The 24,848-nt window shown below is 41.1% G+C and overlaps 1 protein-coding gene across 3 annotated transcripts; it reads right to left on the bottom strand.

Moving 5' to 3' along the window:
- Nucleotides 1-4,192: 4,192 nt before the first annotated feature.
- Nucleotides 4,193-24,344, bottom strand: MACIR (macrophage immunometabolism regulator). Of its 3 annotated transcripts, none has more exons than XM_055565774.1 (3): nt 24,182-24,344; nt 17,455-17,544; nt 4,193-6,679 (listed from the first exon to the last, which is right to left on the bottom strand). In XM_055565774.1, exon 3 carries the CDS (start codon nt 6,654-6,656, stop codon nt 6,033-6,035), a length of 624 nt encoding a protein of 207 aa, XP_055421749.1. In that variant the 5' UTR covers nt 6,657-6,679; nt 17,455-17,544; nt 24,182-24,344; the 3' UTR covers nt 4,193-6,032. The 3 variants fall into 3 exon arrangements, 2 of the variants coding, with proteins under 2 accessions (XP_055421749.1, XP_055421757.1); XR_008708797.1 differs by lacking the exon at nt 4,193-6,679 and adding an exon at nt 12,356-12,497; XM_055565782.1 differs by lacking the exon at nt 17,455-17,544.
- Between the last annotated feature and the right edge of the window lie 504 nt (nt 24,345-24,848).

The following is a 24,848-nucleotide window of genomic DNA, read 5'->3' as shown; positions in this document are numbered from 1 at the left end:
ACTATGGCTTCTGTATTTACTCGCCTTGTATTCCCACGACTTATTCCTGTGCTGTGCTAGGCACATATCACAATAATATTTGGTAGATGAAGAAATGAAAGTTGAATCATGAATCTGAAAGAGCATTAATTCCTACAGATATAATAGATTGGTCTCAATGGTTCTCAACTTGTTTGCCTTTATACACCTTACATAAAATCCATCATAGTTCTTTGAACATTCAGGTTGTAGCCTTATGACTATATCTGACTATCAATATACAAAGGAAGCTTCTCACATTACATTACATTACAGATGTAGCCTAGCACAAATGAGATAGCTCTTACAATTTTTCTGTTCACAAATTAGGAATTATTATCATTTGCAGCATTTTCTATAATTTCTAAACAGAGTAACCTGGGAGCCAGTGGGGAAAGTCATGTTTTCAATTGCCTGTTCTCTGGTATGTCTATTCTATTCAAAAGGTTCCTCAAAAAAAAAAAAGAAAAGTTTAAAGAAAATCTGAAAGACAAAAACGCAATCTCCACCTATTTACTTTGAGGGCTTGATCCAGCAAGCATTTTAAGAAATGAATTTCTGGTGGGGTGGGGGAGTAGTTAGGCAATGTTACACCAAAGGTAATGTGCCCTCTTTCCCTTAAAAATAAAAAAAAGTTAATCTGTCACATTTAGCAAGATTACATTATGTGGCCTACCAGAAAACAGTATTCATTCCTATAAATACCCAATCCCTTAAACATTTTCTCCTACAACTGCATTAGTTTCTCATTAGATGAGCATGCCACTAAAAATATATGTGATACATAATAACAAAACTCAAACTTTATAAATGCTAGAATAAAACACAGATCTCTACCAACAAACTCAGGGTTGGTGGTCATTTCAAAAGACAATCTGTGTTAGGAAACTTCTTGAGTGGAACACCATATACTAGTTTCATTTCTTAAAGGATGTCAAGAAGACACATTTAAAAATATACTTCAGACCCAAAATAAACCTCTCAGTCAGCCCCACTCCACCCCACACCAGGATAAAGGGCAATGCAAGAGAAAGCCAATCACTAAAGTATCCATTTATTTCCTCATAGCTCTCACCTCCCCAGCCCCAACTCCAATATTTCAGTTGTTTCACTACCCCTCCACGTTAACGCTTTCTTCCAGAAAGTGGGCCAGCCCATCTTAGCAGGCCACCAACAAGAAAAGTGGAGGTAACAACTAAACATTATTGGCATGCCCTGATCATTCTCAGATTGTGCCTTCTTCCCCTTATTTGTCATCTCCCCATACTTCCCCATAAAGGCACTTTTTTTCCACTTTCTACACAGATGAGCAATGTTAAATGAGCACATTCGGTATATAGGCCAAGTTACTAACAGAAAAATGAACAAGACAGTTCTCAGATTTCAGTCTTGCAAGATTTAGGCTCTTCTCTTAAAGTAATATTTATTCTACAAAACACTCACTTGGCATACATCTTATGCTACCCTGCCCTTCCTCTCCCAGTAACAGGCATGTCCTTGGAGGGAAAAATCCACTGGAATCCCTTTTTTCCCCAGAATGCCTGTATGTTCTCAGTAGGGACCTTGTGGGTGAATTCTGCTTTTGTTAGAAGACTGGGTTCCAAATGGTCTCCTCAGAAACATTGATTATTTTTAAATTTGCACTATAACCCATCGCAGAGCGTGTGGTGTGCAAACAGGTTTGCACTCCTGTTTCTCCACAATAATGTTGACATTCACTAGCAGCTGCCTAAAGTGCTAAAAAAAGTATGGAGGCCACATCTGGACTCAGAGAATGTATACTGAAACTCAAGGGTTAGTGACATCTGCCGCGTGCACAGATGAGAAACATGGTGGTATGCGTGCTCAGTATTTGCCATCTCAACTCTAAATCCTGAGCCAAGGTCTGAATTCCACGAAGTTCAAGTATTTCTTACTGCCTAAGTTCCTTTCCCTAACTGAAGCATCAGACCAAGGACAGATAATTCGAGGTTCTTCTAAATATACATTTCCATGTATAATCCTTTTATGTAAAAGTTTGGTGAAGAATATTCTTCCGAGTGAATTAGACTTAAGGTCAATCACAGACCCAGTGTTCTCCTCCTCTTTGAACTAGCACACAGTAAGAACCCTTTCGCAAGAGTATCTGTAGCAACTTTTAAACTTTTCCAAAAAAGCAAAAGCATCAAAGTGCTTTGTTCCAGAAGTGACCCAGCCACTTAAAGATGCCACTGTCTGTGCAGCGACTCTTTTCTTCCAGTAGATGCTGCAATCTTCTGTTTAAAGAGTTCCCTTTTCTCATCCTGTGCTCTCCCATAAATCGGTAACATTCCAGACAACCCCAAATCGGGGTGACATTTGGCAGACTTGGTTTCAGACTCTTCCTCTGAAACCATTTAACAAAACCTGGCACAAAGTCCTTTTACGATGGTGAGAATACAAATTCAACATCCAGCCCCACTCCTAAAGTGACTGAGGGGGTCCAGCAAACTCAAAATAAGAAACCAAACCCCTTCTTCTTTTGGTTTGTTTCTAGGAGTGTTCTTCCTCAGCTAGAAAATTCCTGAATGTTTCTCTAAAGTATCAGAAGATCCATTTCATAATTCTAAAAGCACACTACAAAACAGAAGGTGCGTCCGTAACGGCTGACAACCTCCACTCGTAGCTTTATAATCATATTTATTATATTTCCAAGGCAATCTTTCTCATCAATGTCCACTCCCCTAATCAAATCACATTGTTTAAAAAGGCATATTCACTTGTTACTTGCTGCCCTCTCTCCATTACAGTAGCACACGCCTTTGCTGTCTCTCCGCCCCAACTCTTCTAGAGCATTTATGCCTGACAGTCACCTCCTCCTTCCTGTAACTGAGAACAGACCACTTAGGCTAGAGTCATTTCAAAGTTCCCTTAAAAAAACTTGATGCTTATAATGGAAGAAAAGCCTTCTCAAGACAGAATTCTGTTAGAATGAGAAAATAAGTAAAAACAGGTTGCTTTTCTCAAGATCTCAAGTAATATTCTTTCTTTAGTGAAAGGTCAACTTGCCTTTTAAAGTTAACTTAGAATCTTCCAAAAGTTCCCAACACCCCCAATACTGAAATCATTTCGACAGACATCTCAGGGAGGGAAAAGATACAGTGAGCCATGTGTGGGCATCAAAGGGCAGAAGGAGCAACAACAGGCCTCGGTGGGTCTCAACCATAGCCTGGCTAAGCCCGAGTCAGGAAGGTGTGGGGCTCTGAACGGGCTTACATTTCAGTCCATCCCCACGGTCTTCTTTTCCTAGACTGCTGACTCTGGAAGCCCTGGAACCAGAGGTACAGAGGCAGCCAGATGGAAGTCAGGGAGCAAAAGGAGCTCACCTGGGACTAAGGCAAGGCTGAAGCTTATTACCGCTTCAGTGCATCAGCTGAGCCTCTAAGAGTGATATTTTTGCTAAAAAAAAAAAAATTATTAAAAAAAAAAAAACAGTTATGTGACACTGCAGTGTATTTTAAGATAATGTCAGCAGGTATATGATGGCCAAAAGTACGCTCTGTTTAGTACAGAACAGCGAAAAAGGAGGGAAAGAACAATTTAAAAACAGAAATCATGTTAAAAGGCTAAAGGAAAATGGGATTTTTGTGGGTTTTTTTCCAGCTTAAAAAGATCTAGCCAAACCTTTTTCTTGATAGGATAGCATTACCTACTACAGGAGCACACGCGCTCAAGGACAGGGAAAGCAAGACTGAGCCAGTGAGGGCGCTCTGCAAACACAGTTTGAAAACCACTGACCCTAAGTTTTGAAACTCTTTCCAGGACACCAACTTTAAATTATATATATGTACTTAATCAGATAATAGTAAATATATCACATCTCAAACTTTAACCCCTTTCATTTTTGTCACAGAGCTTCACACCTGTTTTTAAGGAGAAACAAAACAAAACAAACTGCTATATATTTTTATTTAGCTTAAATAATTATGTAGGTGCATGGACAGAGACAGACGTCAGTCGCACAGCAGTGTGACTGAACATACATCATTGCCATGAAAACATCCTTTACCTTGAAATGTGAATGAGCACCAAAGGCAAAATTATTATATTTTCTTTAACAAAAATGGAATCTAAAAATATGTGCTTCAGCGAATCCTTGAAAAATAAACTGGCTTATTGATCAAAGTGGACTTCGTTAAAGCACACCACCACAATGTGTGTTTACATCACCCTTTTATTTCATAGTTAGAAATAATACAGTTCCACAGGGTAAATCATCAATAAATAATGGTGTTTAATCATTAAACGTAAAAATCCCAACTCTTTGGCATCTGACAGGATTCTATTTCTTGTCAAACTAATGACTGTATAGATATAGTTAATCTTAGTGATCATCCGTTGATACAATATGTTACAAAGGTGCAATTTACTTTAAAATGTACAACAGCTGAAAATTTCCAGCCCACCAAGAAATCTGAACAACTCTGTAAGATATGGGCCAACTTCCCCAAGGTTCTTTCACATAATCTGCCTTAGTGGAAGTTTACTAAATGTTGATTAAGAGTTCCTAGGGTTTTCTAATACTTATTCTGCCCTATATAGAGTCTTGTCATTCATTCTGGTTAAAGAAAAGTCACAACTGCACCAGGAATGACCCACTCATTTAATTAAAAGGTGTTCTTATTTTATAAGCAAGATTGCTAACACCTTAGAAACTGACAGCCCCGAAATAAAATTTAAAATAAGCAGGTCTATGCTGCCAGAAATGCCAATTCAGTAATAAATTGCACCTTCAAGAGTCAAAAAAGAAAAAAAGAAATATCAATAGAAACTTTTACAAAAGGTAAGTTACATACATGTTTTTTTCAAAATATATTCAAGAATAGTTGAGCTGTATTTGTTACTAAAGCCAGGGCATTATTTCTTTAGCAACAAATTAAACCAGTGCAATTGACATAAATTGTTAAGTAATCCAGGATTAACCCATTAAAACTGTAGAAGCACTTTAGGCTCCTGCACTAATCCTAGAAACTAGAATTTCAACGAGTGCCTGTGCTGCACAGAACTAAAACTGGAATGATCTGATGACATGCTGAATGGTATCACTTCATACTTAGTTTAAGCATTTGATAGTAGAAATCATGAGTTTCTCTATTAGAGTTCCATTCACTTACAGAACATTCAGATGCAAACAGTATTTGCCTATAATCCACAATTTAAAGAATCCTTTCCATTTTAAAGTTCCAGATGAATTTTAAATTAGAAAATAAGCACTAAAGAAACTTTTTCAACTTATGAAAACTTCATATTGGAAACTTTCCAGTAAAGCTTCCCCCCACCCGTTGTAAAATAAATACTTTGTATCCCAAATTTAATTTTATTAAGACACACTTTAATAACGCTATAAAGAAATATTTTACAGCCATAGAGATCAATAACTTTCCATGCGGAAATAAAAAATTCATTGCTCAATAATATTACTGAGGCAAGTGAAGAAAGATTATTCTCTTGTCAATCTGAAATGTTAATTTTTTCAGTGCAAAACCAGTTATAAAATATTTAAACTCAATATTTAAAAATAAAAAGTGGTCCAATTTAGCAATGTTCAAGTTCTAAATTTCATAAAACAAATCATTACATACATTTTATAGTAAAATACAGAGATTAAAGAAGTACTTGAGTACTTAAGATATAAATTTCTAATGAATCATACCAAGTCAGCAACAACCAAGCAGATAACATTTCCAATTTATCAGAATTTTAAATATGATATTACTGTACCAAAGCCTTTCTTTTCCCCCTAGCTAAAAAGCTATACAAACTAATGGTCAACCTTCTCTTTTCCTTGCAGTTGCGTACTCTAGAATGATCTCCCCTCAAGTACCTGTGATTCCATTCCTGTATTCAAATTTTGATCCAGACAATTTGTATGTTCCAGGAACACTTAGCTGATTTAACCATCTATAATGTAAAGAGTCCTGTACAGAGTACAACAGTGGAATTTTCTAGCCAAGTATAGGCTGACCTAAACTGGTTTACACTCTCTTACAAGTCCCTCATGTATTATTCCTAGCAAACACACGGTCCCCTCTGAGGGTTAGGTGTTGAAGCTGGTACTGTAGCACTTCCGTGTCAGCTGGCTCCTTGATGTTCATTTTATCTAGATTGAGGTAGTCCAGAGATTTGGAGTGAGCCCTCTTACCTTTAAGAAGACAAAGAGGCAGAGGCCCATGGAGGGCTTTATAAGGTTCATACGGTAAAGATTTAGTGCACTTGTCTCCTGAGCTGGGCATCCGCCTCCGCCTCCTGCCATTGACAGCTGGAATCTCGTAGGGCTGGTAGTACCTACTTCTGGTTTTGTACAAACGAGAGGAACGAGCAAGTCCCACATCCAGCTGTTTGGAGCGCAGGGAAGGCACGGCTTCTCCCTTGCTCTCCTCAGCTCCTGTGCACTTCTGGGCTAACTTCAGGAGCTCCTCACCAGTCGTGAAGCCGACCAAATAGTTCGAGTCCATGTGGAGGATCTGGTAGCCTGACACAGTCCGGCGCATGGGCGAGCATGGCGTGCTGGAGCAGCGAGGCTTCTCCGCCTCTGCCTTGCCCGGGGAGCTGGCCTCTGCGACTGGCAAGGGCAGGGTGGTCAGGGCACTTCTGGACTCACCATTAACATCGACTTCCATTTTAGGCACCCGTCTACACACTCCTGAAAGCAGATAGACTCAGATTAGAAGGGTATAACGCCCAGAACCTTGGGCCAAGCCGGATCGTTTTAGAAGGCTCCAGGAGTTTGAAATCACATGGGCCTTAAAAACAGCCAATGTACAACTGGCAGATTTTTATGTATGTCTGTTAAACGTTCCACAACAGGCATGAAATGACTGCTACTTCTTTGCCTTCAAGAACTCAAAGGCAGGTTAATATCATCTCATGGAGAAGCAAAGAGAAAGCAACAATACTTCTCTAAATGCAGTGCTCCATTTAACCACACAAAGTTTATTCCTTGGTGTGATTATTCAGCAAATTAAATATGGATCCCAAATGAAGCAAATAAAAATAATCACGCACAATTTCTCAGGAACCCACAAAATATTTCCGACATGAAAGTTAACCTTTAACTTCTCAACTGTGTTTAAGGGCATACAGTAAAAGATAAAAGTTGATCAATTTCTCCAAGAATCCAGCTTAGACCTAAAAAAGTTTTTCAAGGTATGGTGGAGTCTTAAGGGAAGGTTCCCACAAACCTTATCAATGTTCCTTCTTCCATATCTCCAATTATGTAAAGAAAATCATTTTGTAGTTTAAAAGTTAATCCTAAATCCAATAAATCAGGCCATTTTTAATATTAAACATATGTAAAAATCAGATGTTAGTTGACTATTTAATCATAAAATATACCATAGATTTGACAGCTATTTTATTCTGCAACACCTAAGACACTGAACTTTGGAACAGTTTAGTAAACGGCAGAACAATTCACAATAAATATTAATATTATTCATTACAATGATCATATTACATAATTTGGAATGTCTCAGCAACAAAATATCACAAACAATGACCAGCTTCCTAGAAACTCATAATTAAATCAAATTTTGAAAAATAAAACACACAAGGAAATTGACAATGTCACTTCTGATAAACGTTATTTCTTCTTGATCTTCAATCAAAAGTAGATAGAGGTTTTAAAAGTCTCAGATCACTAATTAAATTGATATCAACTAATAATGTCAAAAAATAATGTGATTTTAAGATTAAATATTTATTGAAAAAAGCTATTATATTAAGCAATTCTCACAAATCCCTTTGTAAAACAAATAACCTTTTCCTAATTGAATCATTTTCTAAAATTTGGTTTAAAATCCAAGCAATTAGAAAGCTAAAAAAGAAAAAAAAAAAAAAAAACCCAACCTTATCCCTTCATTTACATGCTGTGTTTCCTTTTTCCTTCACTGGAAAATAAATAAATCAAGATTATGAAGAATTACCAGATGCCATCCTAGTCTCATTATGGGCCACACATTTCAGGTACAACTGAAAACTAATATCAAGAATGATTCCTGGGATAAAGCAAACACCAAAGGGGATCCATGTAATTCTGCTTACTTACTTTTTACTCTAAATCTTAGACTATTTCCAATTTTAATTTAACCAAATTATCTTAGTCCCTCTTAACACTTCTGGATTTAAAGTAATTGGCTTTATTCTGTTTTATTGATGTAAAAATAAATTTATATTTCATCGTATCATTTATTTCTCTATTGAGAGGATGGAAATAGGAGGTGACTGCCACCTGCTTTGACATGTATGCAAAAGTCTAAAGATTTCTCATCTAATAAAATTTAGAGAACCATATGAAGCCTCATCAGATAGTATGCTGAACAAACAAATGTTTACTCTAAGCTGAATGACAAATTAATCCTTCCTTTCTCGCTAATTCTGCAGTCCAGAAAGAGCACAGGAAGACAGATGCAAGGCTTCCAATATACCTAATCGGACAGGCAGCTACAGGCAAGAAGTCATTCTGAAAGAGAAGGAGAGGAGGGTTCAATGAGACTTAAATAATCAGGGCTGTGGCGGAGATGGAGCCCAGGCACCCCACCCGAGGAGAGGCACGCAGGTGGTGACACTCGAGCCATTGGTCCACACCGAGCAACACACTGCTCCAGGTTTCTTCCGTGCCTGGCGGTCCATGACAGCCCATGCATCTCCACCAGTCACCTTACCACATCCCTATCTGGCACCTTGTAAACTCTCTAACATCCATGATTTCACACCCCACCCATTCTGAACTGGAGGATAATTCAAAAAGAGACTAAGAAGCTGGAAGTCATCCTATTAGCCCCTTAGTGTAAACACTGCTAAGCAAGCTGACAATGTACAAAGTCACAGTCAAGAAGAGTGAGTGCAGGTTTCTCTCAGCAATGCAATCATCACAGGTTTGCTCCCTCATTAAGTCAATCCTGCTGCATCATGGTGGAGAAGGCAATAGAACCCCACTCCAGTACTCTTGCCTGGACAGTCCTATGGACGGAGGAGCCTGGTGGGCTGCAGTCCTTGGGGTCTCGAAGAGTCGGACATGACTGAGCGACTTCACTTTGACTTTTCACTTTCATGCCTTGGAGAAGGAAATGGCAACCCACTCCAGTATTCTTGCCTGGAGAATCCCAGGGACGGGGGAGCCTGGTGGGCTGCCATCTATGGGGTGGCACAGAGTCCGACACGACTGAAGTGACTTAGCAGTAGCAGCAGCCGCATCAAGGAAGACCAAGAGGGATCTCTTAGAATTTCTATAGAGGGTGAGGATAATGGATGGCAAGATACAAAGATTTGAGAGAAAAAGAAAGTATACACGAGCTTGAAAAATCAATACCTAGGAAATTAGAAAAGTGAAGAAAGTGAGTGAGGCAAAGTATAAAGGTCAAAATTTGATGTGACAAAAAATAGACAATACTTTCAGATGAGTAACTATGACTGGTTAAGTTCCCATCAGCCAAAACACCATAAAAAATATCACTTGGCTTGGGCAAAACTATCCAACAGGATCTTCAGACATCTAACCTGATAGAAAATGACTTAACCTAGACTGTCAAATAGAAGATGTGGCTTTAGAACTCTGGAAATTTCAACCAAGCAGCCTACTACTTTAGCCTACCATATGTAAGAAAACCTACTAGACTTTTTAAACAACACACCCCCTGTAGAAAACACTACTTAACTAAAAAGTTAAAAAAAAAAAATGCATTTCTAATATCCCCTTGGGCTTCCCTAGCAGCCCAGTGGTAAAGAACACACCTTCTAATGCAGGCAACCTGGGTTTGATCCCTGTATTGGTAAGATCCCCTGGAAGAAGGAATGACAACCCACTCCAGTATTCTTGCCTGGGAAATGCCATGGACAGAGGAGCCTGGCAGATTATAGTCCATGGGGTCACAAAAGAGTTGGACGTGACTTAGCGACTAAACAACAACAACAACATCCTCTTAGAAAAATATTTAACCTAGTAACTAAGGATCAAATATGCAGATGACACCACCCTCATGACAGAAAGCAAAGAGGAACTAAAGAGTCTCTTGATGAAGTTGAAAGAGGAGAGTGAAAAAGCTGGCTTAAAACTCAACATTCAAAAAACTACGATCATGGCATCTGGTCCCATTACTTGATGGCAAATAGATGGGGAAACAGTGACCGATTTTATTTTGGGGGGCTCCAAAATCACTGCAGATGGTGACTGCAGCCATGAAATTAAAAGATGCTTACTCTTTGGAAAAAAAGCTACAACCAACCTAGACAGCGTATTTAAAAGCAGAGACATTACTCTGCCAACAAAGGTCCGTTTAGCCAAAGTTATGGTTTTTCCAGTAGTCATGTATGGATGTGAGAGTTGGACCATAAAGAGGGTTGAGCACTGAAGAATTGATGCTTTTGAACTGTGCTGTTGGAGAAGACTCTTGAGAGTCCCCTGGACTGCAAGGAGATCCAACCAGTCCATCCTAAAGGAAATCAGTCCTGAATATTCATTGGAAGGACCGATGCCGAAGCTGAACCTCCAATACTTTGCCCATCTGATGCAAAGAGCTTACTCATTGGAAAAGAGCTGGGAAAGATTGAAGGCAGGAAGAGAAGGGGATGACAGAGGATGAGATGGTTGGATGGCATCACTTGCTCAATGGACATGAGTTTGAACAAGCTCTGGGAGTTGGTGATGGACAGGGAGGCCTGGCATGCTGCAGTCCACGCAGTCGCAAAGAGTCGGACACGACTGAGCGACTGAACAACAACAAGGATCGATACTCTATGTAAAACTTCTGAATGAGAGTGTTGCCATACTGAAACATGAAAGTGCTCATTTTAAATATTACATGCATAATAGCTGCTACCTGCTGAACCTCTGATGACCATTCTAAGGGCTGGAAAACTGAACTTTTTAGCTGTAAAACATCAGTACTTCTCCAAACAACTGAGTATTCTCAAAACTAACAGCTCTTTGAGGTAGTTTCATGGTCTCCGCAGCATACTGTCTTATATACAAGAACATCTTCAGACTTCGACATTTATGTAGGAGCATGAATGATACAACCAGGACCCTGCAAATTGCTTAGATTAAAAAGAAAAAGATCCTTTTTATTTACATGTTGCCCTTCTAAAGACGATCTACTGTGTGGCACTAAGAAAGCGATGTAGAGGCTAGTCGATTGGCAAGTAAACATTCCATTTTTAGCTGGGGAGAATGCTAACTAAGCAGCATAACCTTTCATCCTTCAATGTGACCAGAAACAAAACTTTTTATGTTATTAAACTGCCGAGAATTTCCTGATGAGATTTAAATACTGGAGCAAGATTCTGAGAGCCGTCACACAATCCATGGTTAATTATGTTTTCAATGGGCAGAAGTGGTGTAGGTACCGTCCCATCTGAAGAGGGAGAAGTACCCCGATTCTAAAAAACAAGGATGACACAAAGGACAGCGAAGACTGAAAGGTCTCCAAGTCAGCGTATAGGAATTTCCAATAATTTTCACGGCAAAATTTCTTCTTAAAAGGCAGTCATCAGGAAACTCAACTACCCTGACTACATCAGACATAATCTGTGTTAGCAGGACATTCTCCATAAACTGCAATGAAAGCTCTATTTATGGGTTTGTTGTTATTAACAATATTCATGACAAAGCATTCTGTTTTCTATTCTAAGATAAACTTTGTATCCAAAAAACATACTGCCAAGATAAACAATCACAAAGCACTCTCTGTAAATACTGCAGGGGTGTAGACCAGGCACCACGCCCACTGCATCAGTAAGAATACATGTGAACCCAGAAACCAGACCCAAGGCTAACTTTGGAACCGCAGAGCACTATAAATCAGAGACCAACAACAGAGACCCTTAACAGCTTCCATTAATGCCTTTCATATGTAGTTTAAAGCAAAATTAAAAACCGCAAACAGAAAACAGAAAGTGCTGTTATGATACCATAAGCAGCAATATTCTGTGGAATAGAGTCGAACAGAAAATGCAATACGTGTAAAAAAGTCAACATGTAGGTGAACAAGACTTTTAAAACCGAGTTTCATAAACAAGTACCGGGAACAACAACAAATTTTAAAATGACACCTAAGGTCTTCAATTGCAAATTCCCTCACAATCCAATCAGTAACAGAGGCACTGAAGTATATTTATACAGCATACAGAAGACCCGGCAATGTTCACAGGCCCCACTCTGTTTCTTTGAAATATGACTGATTTCATGTTGAGGTTTGACAGAAAACAACAAAATTCTGTAAAGCAATTATCCTTCAATAAAAATATAAATTAATTAAAAAAAATGAAATATATGAGATTCAAAACTAGACAATGCTAGACAAGGAAACGGGGCTTCCCTGATATTTCAGTTGCTAAACAATCCACCTGCAATGCAGGCGACTCCGGCTCAATTCCTGGGTCGGGCAGATCCCCTGGAGAAGAGATAGGCTACTCACTCCAGTATTCTTGGGCTTCTCTAGTGGCTCAGCTGGTAAAGAATCCACCTGTAATGAAGGAGACCTGGGTTGGATCCCTGGGTTGGGGAGATTCCCCTGGAGAAAGGAAAGGCTACCCACTCCAGTATTCTGGCCTCGAGAATTCCATGGACTATCCATGGGGTCACAAAGAGTCGGACACAACTGAGAGACTTTCAGTAAGTCAGTCAGTCAGACAAGGAAACACTTTATTTACTAGGAAAATGCGCACAGTACATTTTGAAAACACTGGGTACAGCATGCATTTGTGAAGTATGCTGCTGCTGCTAAGTCGCTTCAGTCATGTCCGACTCTGTGCGACCCCATAGACGGCAGCCCATGAGGCTCCCGTCCCTGGGATTCTCCAGGCAAGAACACTGGAGTGGGTTGCCATTTCCTTCTCCAATGCATGAGAGTGAAAAGTGAAAGTGAAGTCGCTCAGTTGTGTCTGACTCTTAGTGACCCCATGGACTGCAGCCCACCAGGCTCCTCTGCCCATGGGATTTTCTAGGCAAGAGGACTGGAGTGGGGTGCCATTGCCTTCTCCGTTTGTGAAGTACAGCTGAAACTAAAACAAAGGTCCAAACCACGACACACATGTAGGAAAACTTGGTGCATCAAGAGCAGCCCATTCAAAGCCTGTGACTGCGTGGCAACTACTCAGTTCTGAACGCCCTCCAAGACACCAAACTTCCTATGCATTTGGCACCAGGAACAACATTTTGAAAATATAACTGAGATGCCTCAGCTCCTTAGACTAGCTCTGAAAAGAGCTGGTAAGTTTCACAACTACTATACGAAGAATTCTTTTTTGAGAAGTACTGCATTCCAGGAGTGTAATAAAATCAGGCTTATCAAAAAAAAAGTCATCCTCAATAATCAAGAAACTGCTCCAATATGCTTGAACTGTTTTTTAGCAACACTATTTAAGACAAAACAGATGTAACATAACTGTTTAAATATACAGAACAAAAATACCATGTGAATAAAGGAAATCAGTCCTGAATATTCATTGGAAGGACTGATGCTAAAGCTGAAGCTCCAATACTTTGGCCGCCTGATGCGATGAACTGACTCATTGGAAAAGACCCTGATGCTGGGAAAGATTGAAGGCGGGAGAAGGGGACGACAGAGAATGAGATGGTTGGATGGCATCACCGACTCGATGCACATGAGTTTGAGTAGGCTCTGGGAGCTGGTGATGAACAGCGAGGCCTTGCATGCTGCAGTCCATGGGGTCACAAAGAGTCGGACACGACTGAGCGACTGAACTGAAAATCCTTTTCAAGAGGTACTTGAAATGAACCACTCAGAATAGAATCATTCCTTGGGAAATAGATTCCTTCCTAAGCATGACTAGTATCAGTCCAGTGGTATCTAGAATCATCTAGTTTTAGTGCCAGAATCATCTAGGAGTTCACCTACGTGGAACTTCTGATTACAGAGAAGAGGACATGTAAGCTGTTAAGCAGGGACCTGCCCAGAGCCAGGAATGCAGGCCCAGGTGTCCCAGCTCCCAGCCCGCGGCTCCTTCAATGCTATCATACTGTGCCTCTAGCTCATGGTTCCCAAATGTGTCTACACAGTCTACACAGTGACACACCCAAGAAGGATCAGTAAACACTGATGTCTGTGCTCCACCCCAGATCTGTGACGTAAATCATCTGGGATATAGCCTGGGCTCCGAAATTTTTAAAAGATCCCTCAAGTGATTCTGGTATGCAGACACGTTTGGGAACTTGTCGGATAGAACTTATCTGAGAGAAGAATTTCACTCCTGTTAAGTTCCTGCTTTCTTTTTCCTAATCAGTAATTACAGTCACATTAGTGAATATCATTTTTGGCTGCTTCCAACTGCTAACAACCTATCCCTAAGGCCTTCTAATTTACTGTTTCTAATCCAATGCATGCTAAAAAAAACATCTGCTAACCAAACTTGTTAAAACTGGATATAAAATATAAATAAATCTGCATTGAATGAGAACTGGGTTTCTTCATCTGCACATACTTTGCTATAGTTATTTCAGACTCTTAGATGCCTCTGTCAGGTACAGCCGCTTTGCAACATAGTTTGACAATTTCCTATAAAGTTAAATAAATGCTTATAAAACAATCCACCTACCTTACTTGTAAGTATTTACCTAAGAAAAGTGAAAATATATGTTTATACAAAGACTTGAACATGAATGTTTATAAGTTTCATTCATAACCCCACACATACACATACACACAAAAAAAACTGGAAGCAACCCAAACATCCATCAACAGGGTAATGAATAAAGAGACTATGGCCCATGCATAAAATGGAATATCACTCAGCAATGAAAAGGGGCAAACCAGGATTACACTAAGTGAAAGAAACAGAAAACCTTATGCACTGTGTGATTCCACTTATATGACATTCTGGAAAAGGTAAAACTATTGGGAGAGAAATCAATCGATGGCTGCCAAGAGCTAAGGTTGGGAGGAGAGGGCAGACTGCAAAGGGGCACAAGAGAATCTGGGGGATGAAAATATCATATGCACAGACACTGCACAATGGATACACTTGTCAACATCACCAAACTACACCCCTTAAAGGGATGAGTACGAACATCAGACTTCAATAAACTTGAGTTTAAAAAAAAGCCTGTCACACCAAAGCAGAGACATTACTTTGCCGGCAAAGGTCCCTACAGTCAAAGCTATGGTTTTTCCAGCAGTCATGTATGGATGTGAGAGTTACACCATAAAGAAGACTGAGCACCAAAGAATTGATGCTTTTGAACTGTGGTGTTGAAGACGACTCTCTCGAGTCTCTTGGACTGCAAGGAAATCAAACAATCAATCCTAAAGGAAATCAACCTTGAATAGTCATTGGAAGCACTGATGCTGAAGCTGAAGCTCCAATACTTTGGTGACCTGATGCAAAGAGCCGACTCACTGGAAAAGACCCTGATGCTGGAAAAGATTAAAGGTGGAGGAGAAGGGGTCGACCGAGGATGAGATGGTTGGATGGTATCACCAACTCGACGGACATGAGTTTAAACAAGCTCTAGGAGATGGTGAAGGACAGGGAAGCCTGGTGTGTTGCAGTTCATGGGGTTGCAAAAAGTTAGACATGACTGGGACCACCACCACCACCAAGGTTTTGATGGACCTCCAAATCTTAAAATTCTTTAAAAAAGTTCTGGGGACTTCTCTGGAAGTCCAGTGGTTAAGACTCCTTGCTTCCAATGCAAAGGGTCAGGGTTTAATCCCTGGTCGGGGAACTTTAATCCCACATGCTGTGCACAGCCAAAAAAGAAAAATTCTTTCTGATACTGTGTAATCCCAGAATCTGAAGGAATCTTTTTTAGTGAAGAGAAGTGAAGTGTTAGTCGCTCAGTCATGCCTGACTCTTTGTAACCCCATGAACCGACCAGGCTCCTCTGTCCATGAGATTCTCCAGGCAAGGATACTGGGGTGGGTTGCCATTTCCTTCTCCAGGGGATCTTCCTGACCCAGGGATCAAACCCGGGTCTTCTGCACTCAGTTGTTCAATCTATGTTTGAACATCTTCAATGACAGGTAACTCACTATCTCTCTGGTTGGTTCATTTCCCCTCTGGCAGCTCTGTTAGTATGTCTTTTTATTTACATATATGCCGGGGAGGGGGGGGGGTGTGGCTCAGTCATGGACTCTAGCCCACCAGGTTCCTCTGTCCATGGGATTCTCTGGGCAAACATACTGGAGTGGGTTGTCAGTTCCTTCTCCAAGGGATCTTTCCGACCCAGGAACTGAACTCGGATTTCCCACATTGTAGGCAGATTATTTACCATCTGGGCCACCAGGGAAGCCCCATTTATCTATATAAGTACATCTATAACTATGCATACATACATATGTACACATATATGTATACTGTATGGAGAGAGGCAGACATACCACACACACACACACATTTCTGTAGCTTCTATTCATTGCTCCTTGTTTGTGCTTTCCTTCAGGGGAATGAGTTAATGACCCAGTCACATCATTTCTTATTCAATAATCTCTAAAAGTACTTTCTACTTATAGTTCTCAAACCTCTTGCTCTTTGCCTCAAAATTTTTCTCTTTTCCTCAAAATCTCCTGAAAATTTTAGTTATACTTCCATTTTTCAATGTCTTAAAATACATTTCATAAATTTGACAGGTTGTATCTATTAAATGAAACAGGGTGTTTGTTTTTCCCTATCCTTCTTTTGAATCATTCTGCTATTAACTGCTAATCTGGAAATCACTTATTTTGAAACTGCTTTTTCAAAAGCTTATAAACACTCTACGTGATTCAAAGCAAAGACCTACAAAGATACTGACCAAGTAGAATAACATACCAAAGCATGAACTCACACTAATATAATTTTTAAAATGCTAAAATCATTAAAATTTGTTCCCTTCAAGGACTTGGAGCCACAAGGACAACAATGTCAGTCCAGATACACAGACACACTGGAAAAAGACAGCTGAAGAAAGACAACAACAGCACTGCCTGTCTTGAACAGTTTAAATTTCGGGTGCGATAAAAGGAACGTCACACACGCGGTGAACTTCGGAACAAGCACCTGAAAATGGCATTCCTTTCAGTCACCGTTGGCCATTCTTTACACACAGTGACACTCAACCAAACTTTCTGCAAGCTATCGCACCAATCTTTGGAGATTAACATTTTTTAAAGCTTTCCTGAAATCAGAGCAACTACCTCTTAACTACTATATTTCAAAATGTTACTCTACAAAACCTCCTTTATAAGAATAAAAAAAGGAAAATCTACTCGATCAAAATGTCAGACATCTCAAATATAATAACATTAGCATTTCATAATAATAATTTCAGTTCTCACCATTAAAAATTTCAAACCTATATAGTATACACATTTATAACAATATACTGACATTTCATATTCATCTGGTTTATATAGTCTTTAAAACACAGTATAATATTATGTTCATACAACTGGTTAACAGAAAAAGCAAAATATAACTCACCAGCCTAAATCCCAGAAGATGTCACTGTACAATTTCCAGTGAGTCCCAAGGGAACACAGGCATAATAATTTTTCTGCTCTACTCCAGATACTAAACATGAAATATAAAAATAAACCTTTAATTTAACAAATAACACAACTTATATAGCAATTACAACAATTCTAACTGCAAAACAGGATGAAACCAGCAGGAGGTACCAATACCAGGTACAAGTTACATAGAACACCATATTAACTTCAAGTCTGTTCAGCTAAACCTCAAACAGTGTATCACGCTTGTTCCCCTGTGTTCTGTTGCTTAAATTCTACCTGGAGACTAATAGTTGCTAAGTAGGTTAAATAAAGGGCCAAGAAAAATTAGGGGTTTAAAAGTGAGTTCCAAATCCTTTTCATGTACTCAACAGATGCACAGTATACCATGGGAAAAAATAATGCTGAGACCAGGTCAAAAGAAAAGCTCCTAGGCCTTGCCTTACTATGAACTCTGCCCCTTGACTTTGCGTAAGTAGCAATTTTTAAAATGAGGACAAGCCCATCCTTCCTCCCTCATGAAGTTATTATGTGGATGAAATGAGAGGTAGGTGAACATGTTGTGCATGGAGCAGAGCCCTTAGGAATGTGTGATATTATTATGCAATTAATTTTTGGTGTCTACTCCTTTTCCCATAAAACAGCAACAATCCTCCCTAAGATTGCTCGAGGAACATGATTGGAAGACTCATGGAAAACACTTTTAAAAGAAAGCAACCTGAAAAACGCTTCTTGAGAGTTATTACCGTGCTGACAAGTTTCTAACATGGTTTCTGTGCCTTTCACCTCTTATCTGGGGAGGAAATGTGTACGAAAATCTGTCTTTATCTCCTACCTCCCCAGTTAACTGGGTTAATTTCTTGAGATCAAGAAAACTCAAAAGTTTCTTCCACCTGTAAAATTTCTTTGGTTGTTGGGCTTTCTGTGGTGTTGATCTTGTTAGGAGCCCTGGTGGCTCAAATCGGCTGAAGAGATTGATTTTACCTACTTAGGTGCACAAAGCCTGAAGAAGTGGCAACAGTGCAACTTGTTCCCCAAAAACATTTGTTACTTTATTATTTTCCTTATCATCAGGGAAGAGTTTGACCCAAAGGAAATGGATTATTACTGAATCAGCAAAAGTATTTACCAGAACTATCATTCTCAGAAAACAATATGGTTACCAATCTTTGGAACTTCTTTAATTTACAGACACTTTCTCTTTCATTTATTTTTTGCCATAAACTATTTTCAAACTGGATAACCAAGAAACCTAGATAATTAAGTCTGCTTCACAAATGAAGTCTCTGGTTTTAACATAAAATGAATTACAATGTAACAAAAATTGTTACCTAGTGATAATTTTTTTATTTAATACAATTACCCCAAAGAATCTCCCCCATCCTAATGTTACAAGGTTCAAATTGATTTCTTATTTAAGTAAATGGATTTTTAATGGAGAAGAGAAATTTTTAGAACTTAAAAAAAATTTTTTTTAGCACTTTCTACAAGTCAAAACCATATGCCATTTATATTACTTTAACAACTATATACCCCTATCAGGAAAATATTACCCCTGTTTTTAAAATATTTAATCAAGTAATAGTATTTAGGAGTCAGAGCAAAAATTCAAACCCCAATTTGTCTGGTTCCAAAGCCCACTGACATAGCTTTATATACATAATGGCTCTGTTTAGTGATAAGACCAGGTGTGTAGCTTTTTACACAATACTCGTGTTCCTGAAAAATTTGCATTAATTTCTGTAAGTGGAATCCTATTTTAAATATGTGGAGGGTTATTTTATTTAAAACCTGTATTGCCACATTTGTGACATGGTTAGAGGGAGGTAACTTTAATTACTAACTCTAGGGTTATTTTCAACATGAAAAATGTTAGAATTCTAAAGCATATAGAGGACAGTCTTATACAAAACCATTCTAAATCATGAACCCTTCCTCCTCAGAGCTTATTTTTTTTTTTTAATCAAGAATTCCAAGGCAGGAAAAAATGTATCAGTCAATGTTTGCTGGTTATGTGGCTGGATGCCACATACAGAAACGTATCTCCCCTTAATTTTTCAGGACTATATCTATCACAAAGTGAGACAGATTTCAGTTAGACTTTTAGAAATCTTCACTGAAAGCCCAGAAATAGGTACATTAGAAAAATCAAAAACTGTTTAAATTTTAAGTAAAAATAGTTTTAGACAACAGTCTAAAATCTCAAACTTTCATATAATGTGCACCATATTTCTGGTGATAGGTTCTTCTTTTCAAGCTTTCAAATGCTTCAGAAAAATATATTTTCCAATATTTTTTCAATACCAAAAGGAAAACCAACCTAAAACTTAATTCTGGATTTGAAAGCAGAGGAGCTTTAAAGTAATTATCCAACTCTTGCACCAGAGCTGATGTGGAAGTCTAGGAAATGGTTGGTAATTTCATAGTAAACAAAGTGTAGTAACTGATTATCCTTATTAAGCCAGTGCCAAGCTAAAAATAGAATACAAACAGAGTCCAAGGAGCAACACAGGGCAAAACCAAGGTGCAGGAACTCTGTTCCATTTTTTACTCATTTCAGACTCTGTTTACTGTTTGGTGTGTAACTGCATGCTTTCCGCACAGGTGCTAAGAGGATGATGAAGATGATGAAAAAGAGGAAAAGAATCTAAAATAGAACAAGGTCAGAAACTAGTATAAGAAGATAGCTGCTTTAAGAGATTGCCTATAAGCAACTACACTCCAATAAAAAAAATTTTTTTAATTAGAAAAGAGATTACCTATAAAGGAACCTAGTAAAAGTTTAACAAGGATTTTACTATCATCTCCCATTAGAAACAACTAAAAAACTATAATCCAAAAGTCCCCAAAATACAGACCTCCAAAATAACACTTTAGAATACCTTAGAATCTATGAATCTCAACACCTGCAATTGATTTTGGCCAATGGTTTGAACATGAAGCTTTGGCAAGGTATCAATGGATCCTCTCTCAAAAACAGACACAGGGAAATGAACTCATGGGAAATTCTTACAAGATGGAATAAATACTGCATAAAAAAATGAACGGAAGTAAACAGAGCAAAGGTTAGAGTATATAAACCTTCAAGCTATAAGCAGTTGCTACAAACAGAAAGTCCTGTGACATTATCCTGTAAGCAATGAAAATAGGATAAAGTAAGCCTGGCCAAGAGCCACCCATAGGCCTCTAGGTCAAAGGTGACTAAGCAAAAGACACCCATCATATGACTGCAAATGAAGCGTCTACAAACAGAAAAGTTTGCAAATATTAACTAGCAAGTGTGTCACATTTTCTCAGGCAAGGTGACAGATACCATCACAAGAAAAAAAGAAGCATGTTCTTCAGAAGTAGGGTTGACCATATGTCTCAGTTCAGAGCCAGTACCCTGGGATAACTATTCCCAGCACTCTCCTTTATCTGTCAAATGTGTCCCAGTTTGGTAACTATATTGTTATCCTACTCAAAAGTAATATATAACAATGGAACGACAATGAATTACAAAAGAAAGACCCTTCTGCTCACACAGTGGCCTTCCTTATAGTTCCAAAGAGTATTTCTTTGGGTGTATCCACTCAGCCATTCAACTATTCATTTACTCATTCAACAATATTTCTTGGGTCTTACTGTGTCCCAGCATTGTACAGGTACTGGTGCAAGAATAAAAAGTGAAGCCTGAGACAAGAGGGGAGGACACACAAACATGGAAATATATAAATCTAATACATGTAACAATAAACTTGAATGGCATTGTGAATCTAAAGAAGGGAGTGATTTTCCCAAAAATATAAAAGCTCCAAATGGAAATTTTCAAGGCCACACAAAATTCCTACACACAGAAAAGCCACAAATCTCCGACTTCACCATAGATCTATTAACAAAATAGCAATATGAAAAATTTTAACAAAATGTAACTTCCAAAAGTCATAAGGTTGTAAATATCAAGGCCAACATATAGACCTCAAGAATTTTGGTAAATAAATCTCACAAATCATTAAAGATTACATTATGAAAAGCAAGATAAATTTTAGGCAAAGAAAACTGGCAGAGCAGAAGTCATTGGTTCTAATTCTGGATCCCAAAACAGGAAGAAAAAAAAAAAAAATGGAAGCAGGCAGTTCCCTCAGAGTGGCTATGTGAGGAGAGATCAATAATGAACAAGGACTTGGCAAAAAAAAAAAAGCAACTTTTAAAAATTCTATTCAAACTAATGAAAATATTTTGCTACCAATGGTCTCAAAAATTAATAATAAAAAAGATGACTAAAACATCTCTCAAGTAACAATACACTGAGCAGAAATAAAATGGTTTAACTGCCTAAGCACAATACTCACAACGAAAGTAAAATGCTTAGCTACACCTATATGCTCATCTTAAAAGGTTACTTTAAAATAATCTTTCTTTTCTATTTGCAACTTATAAAAACTAAATCATCAATCATTTTTAAGAAGAGTTGTTAAAGTAGGGTGTGACTTTTCTGAAACCATCCTTGACCTTACAAACAAATCATTAACCACACAAAACTAGACAACCCATAATTGGTTCAGAAAAAAAAATATGTGTTTCTCTTTCTAATATCAGTTCTTTTAATAGCAAATTCCTTCAAAGGCAGCATTCATTTTCATTTTATTTCTACTAGCAGAAATTAAAGCTAGATTACCAGTGTCTTATCATTATGTGAAATCATCTTTCTATTTTAGAATTCAGTTTCACTACAAATATGACTGACAGTAACCGAACCATAGGTCTACATGCAGTCTTTACAAGAAATTTCCCCTTCAGGAAACACAACTGAATTGGGACAGGTGTACACTGTGGAACTGCCTAACGTTCCAAATAAAAGCTTAAAACCAAGAACTTATTTTGATAGGAATGTGAGGAAATCAGAGCTCTCTCTGGAGGAAAAGCCGATTTCCCCCCAGAGAATATAAATCAGGAAGAAAAAAAAAAAAAAAAAATCCCGTATGTAACGTTGTGTTACTCCCACGACACTAAATACTTTTAAGGGTTAATGTGCCCACTAGCTCTCCAAAGTATACAAAATGATACACAGAAAGTAAACAAAATCACTGACCATTATATAAGGTCAATAAACACCTTCTAGCTTACATCTTGGAACAGTTACTACTAAACAGTCTCATTTACACTTAAATAACCTAAAACGCAGGCAGAAGCATATTCTAAACAGCAGTTCTCATCAAAGCAAGAAGTCTTTGGGCTTGTTAATCCTTGTATTTCGCCCTGGTCATTTTATTGAGTTTATAATGCATACACAGTTACATAATGAAAACACTGAGAAATCTGTCAAATATTCATTAAGTGTAATTGCGTAAGCATAAATTACGATCTTGAATTAAGAAAGTACCAAAAAGCTTCACCATAATAACCAATACTGTATTTTGAAACGACTGGGAAAATAAACTTGGGGAAGAGGTCATTTCTATTTCCCTAGCGTCCAATCTGCTCCACAGGGTTAAAATAATAAATAAATAAGGCAACTTACAACTCTAAACTGCAGTGTGGCTATCTGAGAAAAACAATACAAAATGAAGAGTCTAGAAACGTCAGACACGTTGTGCAAGAAACTGCTCTTTCGGCTAGGAGTAGCAAGCACACGATAAAATGCCTGCATTCTTCCTCTTTCCTCGAATGATGAGAAAGTTCCCAGCCCCAGTTCTACCTGAGCGCCCCAGTCGGACCACAGACACAACTCGAGCATCTCGGCTCGACAGAAATCAATCGGTAACCTACCCGGGGGCCAACCGGCGCGGCTGGAGCAGCACCGAGACCCTGAGGATGCGGAACACCTGCAAGGGGCCGGGCCGGCGGCCCTCGTCCCTGCCGCGCTCCCCATCTCCCCTCTGGCAGAGACACGCAGATTCCACCACTAGAGAGAGTTTGGCAGCTTCACAATGGGGCCCGCCTCCTCGAGGTCTGACCGCCGCCCGCCCGGGAAGCCCTTCCCTCCGCTTCCCGCCGGGCCCAAAGGCGACAGGTGGGGCGAGGGCAGCGATGCCCAGCGCCGTCTGCCGCGTGCCACCCCCCGCCGTCCCGGCTCCCGGGCGGCCTCGCCACCCCGCGCCCCCTCAGACCGCCGAACGGGCGAGGCGGGCAGGCGAGATAAGGCCGCCCCGGCTCGCCCCGAGGCGCTATCTGGCCCGGGCAGTCGCACCCGGCGCGCGGCCCGGGCGAGCGGCCAGAGGCGCGGCAGGCCAGGGAAGGGCGCCGCTTCTCCCCGGGGCCCGCACGGCGGCGGTGCCCACCGCCCCTCGCACCTCCCCGGCGGGCGCACGCCGCGCGCACCCGGACGCACGCCGCCGCCGCGCCCTCCTCACACGCGCGGTGCCCTCGCCGCGGCGCCGACCCCACCCCGGGGCCCAGGAACGGCGGGCTCCCGGCACCCCGCCGGGGCCCCGCGCCCCGCACAGCAGCCCCCAGGCCCCTGCCCCGGGGCGCCGGGGAGCGGGGAGGGGACCCGACCGCCGAGGACAGGGCGGCGCCCACCGCGGAGGCCGCCCGGCCCCGCGCTCCTCGGCGCCCGGCCCCGGGCACGAGGCGGAAGGAAGGGGGCGGCACCGCCGCCGGGCGCTGAGGAGCCAGGGCTGAGGCAGCCTCCCCCGCCGTCACCCACCCGTCCCCACCGCTCCCTTTGCCGCAGCACAAAAGGCTGCAGGAGGAGGCGCCGGCCCCGCGCAACCTACCAGCGGCCCCAGCTCCGCGGTCTCCGTCGTGCCCCGGGCCGCGGAGACCGAGAGGCGGGCGGCAGAGGCGCGGGGCTGCGGCGCTGAGGCGGCCGGTTCGAGCCTGCCGGTGCCCTCTCCGCGCTCCCGGCGCGCTCGGCGCCAGCTGCCGCCCGGCGCAGTCCCCGCCTCGTCCCCGCCTCCTCCCCGCCGCCGCCGCCTTCCCGCCCTCCTCCCTCAGGCCGCAGAGGCGCAGCCCCGTCAGCGCCGAGCCCGCCTCCCGCGCCCGGCTCACACGCCCTGAGGAAGGGCGGACCCGGGCGAGAAAGGCGCTGAGGCGCTCGTTGTGGAGGGGGGCGGGGAGGCGGCTGAGGGGATGCGGGGTCTGAGGGGAGGTTGAGGGGGCGGGGGCGCGCTGAGTGGGGGAGGGGGCTAAGGGGAGGTTGAGGGGGCGGCTGAGGGGGTCTGAGAGGGGGCGGGGGGCTCAGGGGGGCGGGGGACGGCTGAGGGGGTCTAAGGGGGAGGGGGTTCGGGGGAGGGGACGGCTGAGGTGGGGAGGGGGCGAGGGGCAGCTGAGGGAGTCTCAGAGGGGGAGGGGGGCTCAAAGGGGTCGGGGGGCGGCTGAGGGGATCTGGGAGGGGGGCTCAGGGGGGCGGGGGTGCTGCTGAGGGGGTCTAAGGGGGCGGGG

The sequence above is a fragment of the Bubalus kerabau genome, chromosome 1 (assembly GCF_029407905.1).
Source record: "Bubalus kerabau isolate K-KA32 ecotype Philippines breed swamp buffalo chromosome 1, PCC_UOA_SB_1v2, whole genome shotgun sequence".
NCBI classification, from domain to species: domain Eukaryota; kingdom Metazoa; phylum Chordata; class Mammalia; order Artiodactyla; family Bovidae; genus Bubalus; species Bubalus kerabau.
The sequence above is the reverse complement of the archived record's forward strand: the minus strand, read 5'-3'. Positions and strand labels throughout refer to the sequence as shown.

Coding starts and splice junctions, on each gene's coding strand:
- MACIR (XM_055565774.1), bottom strand. CDS start 6,656: ATGGAAGTCGATGTTAATGGTGAGTCCAGAAGTGCCCTGACCACCCTG.